The 10,804-nt window shown below is 37.3% G+C and overlaps 1 protein-coding gene across 1 annotated transcript; it reads left to right on the top strand.

Annotated features, from left to right (window-relative positions):
- Positions 1-351: 351 nt before the first annotated feature.
- FAM217A (family with sequence similarity 217 member A) lies at positions 352-9,349 on the top strand (the record flags this gene model as incomplete). The annotated part of the gene is given in 5 exon segments (XM_084870874.1): positions 352-414; positions 2,908-2,992; positions 4,825-4,898; positions 6,914-8,102; positions 8,105-9,349. Coding segments are annotated over 5 exon segments (1,476 nt in total). The 3' UTR covers positions 8,170-9,349.
- Positions 9,350-10,804: the final 1,455 nt, after the last annotated feature.

The following is a 10,804-nucleotide window of genomic DNA, read 5'->3' as shown; positions in this document are numbered from 1 at the left end:
TTTTGTTTTTTTGTGATCTGTATTTTATTTATCTATCTGATAATACCTCCTTTGTATCCCAGGCCTTGATTTTCTAATCTGTTAGATCTCCAGTTTGCTTTTGTCTATACACCTCCCCAGTGCCCCGCCCCCCCCTCCCTTTTTTGGTCTGGCTTGCCCCTTGTTTCCGGTTGATTTTGTTACCCCCACCCCTACCCTCATAGTCCTCTTCTTCTGCTTTCTAAATATTTTCTTACTCTCCTTTAGATGGGAAGCCAAAGTTCATGGTTTCTTTAAATCAATATTGTACCTTACCCATAAATGTGCCTGTTCCACATCCTGTGTAGGATTTTAAGGACTCAGAGGAGCAAAATGGGGAGAAGAAATGGTGAGAACTATGGCACCAGCCTGCGTGTGTCAAACATCTCTCATGAGGTACGGCAGATGCTATTGACCTTGAGCGTTTGGGCAGCAGCTCCCCTTGTTCAGTCCTAACTAACCCCATGGACTTGCTGCTGAGGTCCCTTGCTGCTGTCTCTTGGAGAACAGTGTCCTGTGCTTTTTCCCTCTTGGCACATTTGGAATATCAAATGGAAAATGTTTGTCTTTTAACAAAGAAAAAGTTAACCAGCTCCTCTCCACATCGTGAGACATTTCTAATTACAATCGGATTGTTTTATTTTCTCACGCATATTTTGTGAAAAATATTAGTAAAGCCGGTGGAATATAAAAAAGAATAAATTCACAACCTGTAAGGAGTTTGCAACATCGTTGGCTCCACATGTGGGTGATGGCCTTCTTTCCAATTGCCAAACTTGGTTATATATTAATTTTTTGTATGATCTCAACAGCACAGTTCATCAGCTTCCTTTACTATGTTAATTTAAGAATATTTCTCTCCCTTGTTATTGTTTACATTAGTATACCAGGGTCACAGACATAGCTGAGAGAAGCTTGAGCATCTGTTGGGGACATTTTATTTTATTTACTTATTTATTTTTTAAATATATTTTATTGATTTTTATACAGAGAGGAAGGGAGAGAGATAGAGAGTTAGAAAAATCGATGAGAGAGATTCCTCCATCAACTGCCTCCTGCACACCCCCTACTGGGGATATGCCCGCAACCAAGGTACATGCCCTTGACCGGAATCGAACCCGGGTCCCCTCAGTCTGTTGGGGACATTTTAAAAATACAAATAACTGGGCCATATCCTCATCTTACTAAATTAGAATTAGTATTTTTTCAACTATTATTTTTTAAAAGCTCCCTAATTCTCACAGAGAGACGAGACTTAGAATAATTCAAACAACATTGAATAATTTACTGATTTTATTTTTCAAACACCATTAAACAAACATCATCTACAGCCTAGCTCCCAAGATTCAGCTCTCCTTCCTATCAGGAAATGATCTTTGTGGACCAGTTGGTATGTAAGCTTAATTCTCCCAGTTCCTCCTTAGTGTGGGGATGACACTTAATACTACCTCACATCTTACTTGTATACTGCTTAGTTTAATTTACAAATGATTTCTTCATTTGAGATAGAAAAAAAAGTTCATTTCTAAAAAAAAAAAAAATTACTTTAAAAAATAAACTAATCACCTCTTCTTTTTTTAATTGAATATATTTTATTGATTATTTACAGAGAGGAAGGGAGAGGGATAGAGAAACATCGATGAGAGAGAGACATTGATCAGCCACCTCCTGCACACCCCCCACCGGGGATGTGCCCGCAGCCAATGTACATGCCCTTGACCGGAATTGAACCTGGGACCCTTCATTCCGCAGACTGCAGACCGACGCTCTATCCACTGAGCCAAACCGGTTTCGGCTAATCACCTCTTCTTAGAGAATAAATTATTACAATCCTCTCCTACACATCCCACCTTCCCTCCCCCACCACCCCCCAGCACTCAGCACAATGTCTGGAACATAAATACTCAGTTGATATGTGTACATTTTCTTTTCTTTTTTTCTTTTTAAAAAAATATATTTTATTGATGTTTTACAGAGAAGAAGGAAGAGAGATAGAGAGCCAGAAACGTCGATGAGAGAGAAACATCGACCAGCTGCCTCCTGCACACCCCCCACTGGGGATGCACCCGCAACCAAGGTACATGCCCTTGACCGGAATCGAACCCAGGACCTTTCAGTCCGCAGACCGACGCTCTACCACTGAGCCAAACCGGTTTCGACATATGTGTACATTTTCTTTTTTTTAATATATTTTATTGATTTTGTACAGAGAGAAAGGGAGAGAGATAGAGGGTTAGAAACATCGATGAGAGTCATCGATCAGCTGCCTCTTGCACACCCCCCACTGGGGATGCGCCCACAACCAAGGTATATGCCCTTGACCAGAATCAAACCAGGGACCCTTCAGTCCCCAAGCCGACGCTCTATCCATTGAGCCAAACCGGTTTCGGCTATGTGTACATTTTCTTATTCATTTTTTGGTTTTGAGTATTTCCTCAGTGTTTTCAACACCTGATACCCAGAATGAGTAGTGGGCTGGTCAGTGCTGAGTATAATGTGAGGAATAGAGAATTTTCTTTGGTTGATTTACAGGCTTTCAAATACAGAAACTGGTGAATTTGACACAATGAAGAGGACATTTTTTTAATATTTTTAAACTCAACTTTGAAAACCTGTGTGCCATTATTTTTAATAAAATGAGAGTGAAACCATAAGTTATTGTAAAAGTCTTCCAATTTCCCAACTAATAAGTGTTATCAAGCTGATAACTTGATAAGAGAACATTGCACACTTCTCAAATATGCTGGTGGTACCCTTATAGGTGGCAAAGGGATCATGAAGCTTTGTGCCTTTTGTCACACTTTACCCAAAGGACATGTCAAATGATGTACTTGAGCTTTTAAAAATTTTCTTAACATTAAGTTTATCCTAAAACAAATATTGTTGTAGAATTTATCTCACTGGAATTTGGATTCAGAAGTACCTGTTCCTGAGAATAAAAACCTCCCCCCTGGAAGGGATAGTGCAGCAGGTGGTAAGAAATCCTAGATGTCTATGTTTATAAATATATGAAAAAGTATTCATATGAATAACCACTCATATAAAAGGGGGTTTGTTTTTAGTGCAACTAACCTTATGTAACTATTAATTGTTATTTTTTTTTATATACATTCTTTCAGGCAAAATTAACAAGGTAAGGATAAATGTTTGGCTTTAAATAATTCACAAAACATTTTAAAATTAAATGCTATATTCTTTTAAAACTTCTTTACTCAAAATTAAACTTTATATTTCATGTCTGCAGAATTTTTTTTAATTCAAAGTTGTTGTTTTCTTGTGGCTGCAAATTGGTCATTAAATATCTTGTTTTTTCAATATACAATACTATATATGGAAATTAACTTTATTGTGACTATAGTATTTTCTAGTCATTGCCAAAGGTAATTGTCTCAACCCTTAAAATAGCTTAAAGTAGTTGAAATTGTTAATATTTTATTTTGAAGTAGTGAGAAAATTAATTTCATTTACCTTTTTTTAATCAAAATATACTTAACTGTTAGTAAAATATTGGTAACTTTAATAGTATTCAAGCCTCATTAGTAAGCACTGTTTAGTTGGTATTTATAAGATTACTAGAGGCCCAGTGCACAAAAATTTGTGCACGGGGGTGTCCCTTAGCCCAGCCTGAACCCTCTCCAATATGGGACCCCTCGAGGGATGTCCGACTGCCCGTTTAGGCTGGATCCCACCAGGACATCCCTCTCACAATCCATGATTGCTGGCTCCCAACCACTTGCCTGCCTGCCTTCCTGATTGCCCCTAACTGCTTTTGCCTGCCAGCCTGATCACCCCCTAACCACTCCCCTGCCAGCCTGATTTATGCCTAGCTGCTCCCCTGCCAGCCTGTTTGCCCTCAACTTCCCTCCTCTACCAGCCTGGTCACCCCTAATTGTCCTCTCCTGCAGGCATGGTTGCCCCCAACTGCCCTCCACTGCAGGCCTGGTCTCCCCAACTGTCCTCCCCTGCAGGCTTGGTCACTCCCAACTGCCCTCCCTTGCCAGCCTAGTTCCCCCAACTAACCTCCCCTGCAGGTCTGGTCCCCCCCCAACTGCCCTCCCCGGCCGGCCATCTTATGTCTATATGGGGGCTGCCATTTTTTACTATAGGGGTGGCCATCTTTGTGTTGGAGTGATGGTTAATTTGCATATTCCTTTTATTAGATGGGATCCTAATTCCAGTGAAGACAGTAAAAAATGGTATCTGTATTTTCAAAGGAATATATATTACTATATGTTTCTTTATTGGAACTATATATCCCTTAGTTACAACAACTACCCTATTTCCCAAAAAAATAAGACAGTGTCTTATATTAATTTTTGCTCCCAAAGATGCCCTAGGTCTATTTTCAGGGGATGTCTTATTTTTCCATGAAGAATACGATACACATTTATTGTTAAATGAAAATAAAGGAAATTTATTACTTGTATACGGTACGGAGATACGGTAGTTGTCAACACAAACCAGACAAACTGTGAATCCTACAGTATCAAGAATTTACTCATTTATTCAATGACAATCATGTCATCATCTTCTGGAACATCATCATAACAATCCAATTCTTGAATTTCCTGGTGAATTTCTTGTGACTCCATTTCTTTCAGAACCAGTGGACTAAATCTCTCATGTTTAGCCTAGGGGGCGGGGGGGGGCTTATTTTTGGGAGGATGCCTTATATTTCACTCAGAAGGAAACCTGTAAGTAGGTCTTATTTTCGGAGGATGTCTTATTTTCGGGGAAACACGGTATCAGTCTTAGAAGAAGAGTGGGGACTAAGATAGTGTTTAAAAGTCTTCTGCTGGTTTATAGTCCATTTGGAAATTCCAGTAGAGCAACTGATGCTAGAAATTAATTTGTCAGGGCATGCTCAAAAAAGAACACAGGTGGGATTTTATTCATCATACTCCTTTTCTAAATTTTTTTTTTTTTTTTAATGCTTTTACTAAAATGTTGCCCATGGCTTTTCTGTTATCAGAATAATAAACAAGGGATATTTCAGTTATGGAGTTATCCTCTTAAAGAAGGAAGTATCATGGACAACAGGTAAAAGGATATTTTGTAAATCCCTAAATTAGTGAAATAAATTTAAATATAAATGAGTTAACTATCTGAAATACTAGGACAAAAAACTACTGGAAGAAAATGTATAACAGTACCTACGTAAGGGATTGTTGTGAGGATTAAATGAGTTAATATATATAAGAAATTAACAGAACAAATAATGGAGTGCAGACTAGGATCACAGACATAGGATCCTACCAGAGTTTAAATCCAAGCTCCACTAGATGTTTCCTCAGTTTCCTCAGAAAGGTAGAACATAAAAATGCCTATTTCATGGGGTTATTTTGAGGACTAAACAAAATAATGTGTTTGATAGGCATTTGCTGTTAATACTGTAAAGGCCTAATAGAGTTGGAAATGTGTTATCAATGAAATATTTCATTATGGAGATTTTTTTCTCTTCAATATACCATCAAGTAAAGACAATAAAAGTAATGGTAACTTTTATTAATTATTAAACATTTTTGCAAAATACGTTCATATAATAATGTTGTTAGATCACCTCCAAGGGAGACATCCTCAATCCGTTATGCTCAGTGTTGGCAAAGAGGTTCAAACCTAGGTCTTCTGTCCGTAGATTCCGTGTTCTTTTTATTACACGACAGGGATTCTGTCTATTATCAATTTCAGATTTAAAATAATCTTTCTGTGGTTTTTCAAAGGCAAGTCAGGGGGTGGGGAACATCCAGTCAAAGGGCCATCCATATAAGGCCCGTGAAATCATTCGGTCTGGCCCTGAAAAGGTATTAGGGGTGAGTTAAATGTTTAACCAAATATTGCAGGTTAATTTTTAAGATGGTAATTTTGTATTGTCAACTAATTGTTATAAATATCCAAAATGACCCTTGGCAAAAAAAAAAAAAAAAAAAAAAGGTTCCCCACCTGTGAAAATGAATAAATTACCATTTTCTGTAGAAATGAAAATATTTTTCACAATCTTTCAATATTACTTTGCGGTGTTTACTGTAAACTGGCTTTAAAAGAAGCAAGAATTAATGAAACTGTATTCAGGGTGTCCCTCCAAAAATGTATACGCACAATGTCTATAGATTCTATTACATTTTGAAAATGAAATATACTTTAATAAACACTGCCTTTATAATTATTCAAAGTATATATACATTTTTTGGAACACCCTGTACATATGCCAATTAATTAATCAAATCTTTCAATGTCAGTATTTCTAGTAAGCTTTAACAAAAATTAACTACAAACTAAACTCAGTATTCTATGGCCTGGCTTTTTTGCAGTTTTCAATTTAACATAATACCCAGAAGTATTTACTCCTAAAGCAAAAGACCACCATCAGATGAAAATTACTATGGACTATATCTGGGGTAATTTTTGTTTGATAGACATTGTTTTGCTTTCTTTTTTTGTTAGAATCATTTTTTAAAACCGTAATGGCTAAGTTGAATCCTTTACTAAGTAACCTAACTAATTTCTTTAACAATCTCCTTTATCTAATTCTGGGTCTATAAACATTTCGCTATAATTTCAGTTTGACTTATATAGCCTCCTTTTCAGACAGCATAATTGCATATACAATATAGTCATAGGCACACAGATATAATTAGCCACTTTTAGCCTATGGCCATTCATAGCCACAGTTAACCATTTGTAATTGTTATAATGATCTCATAACTTGTGTATGCACAAGGGGATGCCCAATTAATAGTATTTTAATTCTTTTAAAATGTATAGTTTATAATTAGAGCATATTTGAAAATTAGCATTATTTCTGTTAAGATAGATACACACATGCCATTGGGAACTAAACATTAACTAGTCTTTAATAAAGATTACATATTATAATTTAATAGCATTTTAATTTTAGTCAACAAGCCATTCATTAATTAAATCATTTTTAAGGGATTTCAAAAAATCTTCAATGGAAATTGGCTTTAATACAACCAACAATCCCATAAAGCTCTTCACTCTGAACCATTCACTAACAAGTGCTCCAGCTGATAAGCAAGTTGGTTCTTACTCTGAACTGCCGATGCCATTAGGTCTCTGCTGGCCCTATGCTGATGGAGACTTTCTTAAGGACAGAAATGACTCTCTTAATAATTTACGTTCAACTGTAGAATACAACAATGGTGAAACTTCATCTGCTCCAACTTGGAGTTTGAAATATAGAAACAGCAGTGTAGAAGACAATTTAACAGATGAAAGTGATTTATCAGAAAATGAAAAAGCAAATGGTACTTTATTCAGCTATTTTAAAAAGATGGACCTGAATTTAAAGCCAGAAACAATAGAAAATGTTCAAGAATTTTTCACAGTAGAACCAAGTGAAGTATTTCCATATCCTGATTTTCTCCCTCCTCCCTTCAATACGCTGGACTTGCACAAATTAGTCCTCTCAGAATCTGATAATTGGAAAGCAACAGTGGAATCTCCAGAAAGGTGTATTAAACCTTTGATAACTCGTTTATTAGAAATGGAACGATTACAACATACTACTATACAAAAAGAGAGACCAAGATTACAAACTTCCTTCTGTACTCCAGCAGTTACCGAACGACCCTTTTCCTCCAAAACTATACCCAAAATGAAACAGCCAAAACTTTCTGACTCTGTAAGTCTTCAGACAACTTGTGTAGATAAAACTAGAGAAAAAAGGAAAAAGAATTCTGCTTCTTGCAAGCTTGAACAAAATGCTTCACAATGGAATTGGAACAGTAGTATTAGCAAATATAAATGCAATTCTAGATCACCATCGCTAAAAAGTTCATCCACAGCAAAACAATTGATGGCAACTTATGATAACTTTAAAAATCCCCAAACCTCCACTGTAAATCCATGCCAAGAACTCTCAACCAGTCCTACTACTGCCCAGTCAACTCAATCACTGGTTAAAATGGTCTCAACAAGACCTTGCCTACCACTGAGGTCTCTAATATCAGTTTCACCTTTACCTCTGTCTTTTTCTGAAAATCTGAGGGAAGAAATGAAGGCACCAAGGACCAAAAAGGAACTTTACCGAAAACATATAGTATTGAACAGGCCATTCTATATTCAGAACTAAACTGTCTATCACATTCATTTAGAGCTAAGGGTAAGTGCTCACCCATTGAGCAAAAATAACATTTCCCCCCATACATCTCAGTATGAGTAAATCTCTTTCAAGAAGCCCAGCTAAAATATGGTTCATCATTTCGAGATGCAGATATTAACACACACACACACACACACACACACACACACACTACTTGACGTGATACGGAGCAGAACCTGTGGAAATCACTGCTGGGACCAGTGATTTATCAACCCAAGGTGACGTATTGGACAATCTTTTGCATGTTGTTTCAAATATTTACTAATGTTTCACTTAGTAAACTATTCTATTCAAAATATTCTTTTGTTGTGATTGTTTCCCTGTATAATTCATCAATAAATTGTATAATTGACTTGTTGCTATAATTATTGTGTTCTATTATACACACACAATAGTTACCTCTATCAGTGATTTTTAAAAACTCTTCCCACTTGGTTATCTTTTTTCTTTCCCTATCTCCACAATCTCTTTTGTCTATTATTTTGACCTATTCTTTGGGTACTTGACCATTAAATGCTAAGGAAGTTGCTATCTTGTTAATATATAAGATCCTCATGGTTCTCCCATGAATTCTTATAAACTTTCCATTTCCCAGGCCCTTTTTATTTGAAAAGATTCTTTTGGGGCCTAACTGTAGGTTTAGGCATGAAACAACCCTCTTTCACTTAAATCTAAGTTTTTAAATGTCCAAGGAAAAATGGGAAAAAGTCACTGTCCACAGGGAAGCCAGAATCTCATGTAATGAAATCCCGTTCCGCACACTGCACCCCCCCCAAGGCTCTTGGTTGCTGGAAATCTTAAGCCTGGTTAGTTGAAATTCAAACTAAGCTAAAGCTTAACTCATTAACTGGTGAAAAGGGAAACTATGGATTGACACTGTACTGAAGAATCAGGAACACAAAAAAATATTATTCAATTGCAGGCTTAAAGAAACAGAATTTTTGGGAGTGGGGCCTGGGACCTACAAAATAATCAAACATCCCAGATGATTTTAATGCAGGTGGTTCTCAGATCACACTCTGAAGGAAAAACCTGATGTAACGCTCAGCTCAGTTTGAATATTTGAGGAGGCTGCTTTGGTTTTAGTGGTTAGTTGAATTTAGTTTTCCTTAAACATTAAAATAAAGCCACCTGATTAAAACTCCAAGCATTAACCCCCAAAGGTAAACATGAAAAAGTCCTCTCCCCATTCGCAAACCCCCAACAAAGGAAGTCAGGGATTGTCATTCCCCTTGTCCCTGCCCTCCCTCCCCCAAGATGGAATATTTGTGGTAAGAGATGAATAAAAGGATAAATAAATGTTAAGGAGAACAACTATAGTTTAAAATCCACTCTCTATAGGAGTAGGGAGGAGCATTTTAGAGGTAGTGGTAATCAAGGAATAGTCAGGAGTTACATGAAGCTGATCATACAGTAAAGGACTGCTTTGATTCTTTGGAGTGCATGTGCGTTTGAGTGTTTGCACGCATGCTGGGGATGGGGAGGGAGTGTACAGGAAAGGGAAGGGCAAATTTTTGGAAGCAACCGGATGTCATTAGGCCTAAACAAAAAGGAGCTACTGAAATACCTTCCAGATCATTAAAATATATTAGCAGCATTGCTGATTTCAATTATGAAGTAAAGACATATAATTTTAATATCATGATCACTTAGTAAAAATAGTCACCAGGAATCTTTTTTCTGTTTAAACTGAGCCCTAAAATGAGGCTAAGTTTTGTGTAGGAAGTGCATGTAGCCACCTCAAGTCCATTTTGTAGGATGATGGGGGAAACAACTTGGTTCAAATAGGCAACACATATGACTTTGATAAACTCATCATGGGTGATGGGATGGGGAGGGGGGATGTGGTTATACACAAATTCAAATATTTGTCTACTTATCAGATCTGTTGAGACAAACTTTCATCATTATTTTTGAATAAACATTTAGAAAACTTTGTAACAGAGCCATATAATAAAAATAAAAATTTTGTTCAGGATTATTTTAAACTTGGCTTGCTCATAAATTTCCACCTTTAGATCTCTAGGTCTAAACTTAACTCTTTGGATCTTAACGAGAAATGCGAGAAAGCACATGTAAAAAATGGCTTTTCTCCTGAAGGTTGGCAGCAACGTCCTCCCCACTCCAAGCCTCTGTGAATTACTTTCCCTAATAAAAACAGGATCTCATGGCCTATGTCAACCATTTCAGATGATTATATAATTCTTAATCTTCTGCCAGCCCAAGCAGAAAACTACATCGGGGTCTTTACAAGGCTACCCAGAGCCAATGCCATTCAGCTCTCGTTTTTAAAAAAATCAGGGCTCAACCATACTAGTCTACTGGCCTCTCGGTGGTGGGTAGCTCCAGGTGGCCAAGCACATTCTATGAAGCCAGACACTGGCCCTTCAATTTCCAATCCTGCTTTGCATGTGTTAAAGAAGCACAGGACCTCATAAATATTTTATTCACTGTTTTAAAACACTGACAACAGCCGAAACCGGTTTCGGCTGTTGGCCTGTGGACTGAAGGGTCCCAGGTTCGATTGCGGTCAGGGGCATGTACCTTGGTTGCGGGCACATCCCCAGTAGGGGGTGTGCAAGAGGCAGCTGGTCGATGTTTCTCTCTCATCGATGTTTCTAGCTCTCTATCCCTCTCCCTTCCTCTTTGTAAAAAATCAATAAA

Source organism: Pipistrellus hanaki, assembly GCF_964339955.1.
Source record: "Pipistrellus hanaki genome assembly, chromosome: 2".
NCBI lineage: Eukaryota > Metazoa > Chordata > Mammalia > Chiroptera > Vespertilionidae > Pipistrellus > Pipistrellus hanaki.
This window is presented reverse-complemented; position numbering and strand designations above follow the sequence as displayed.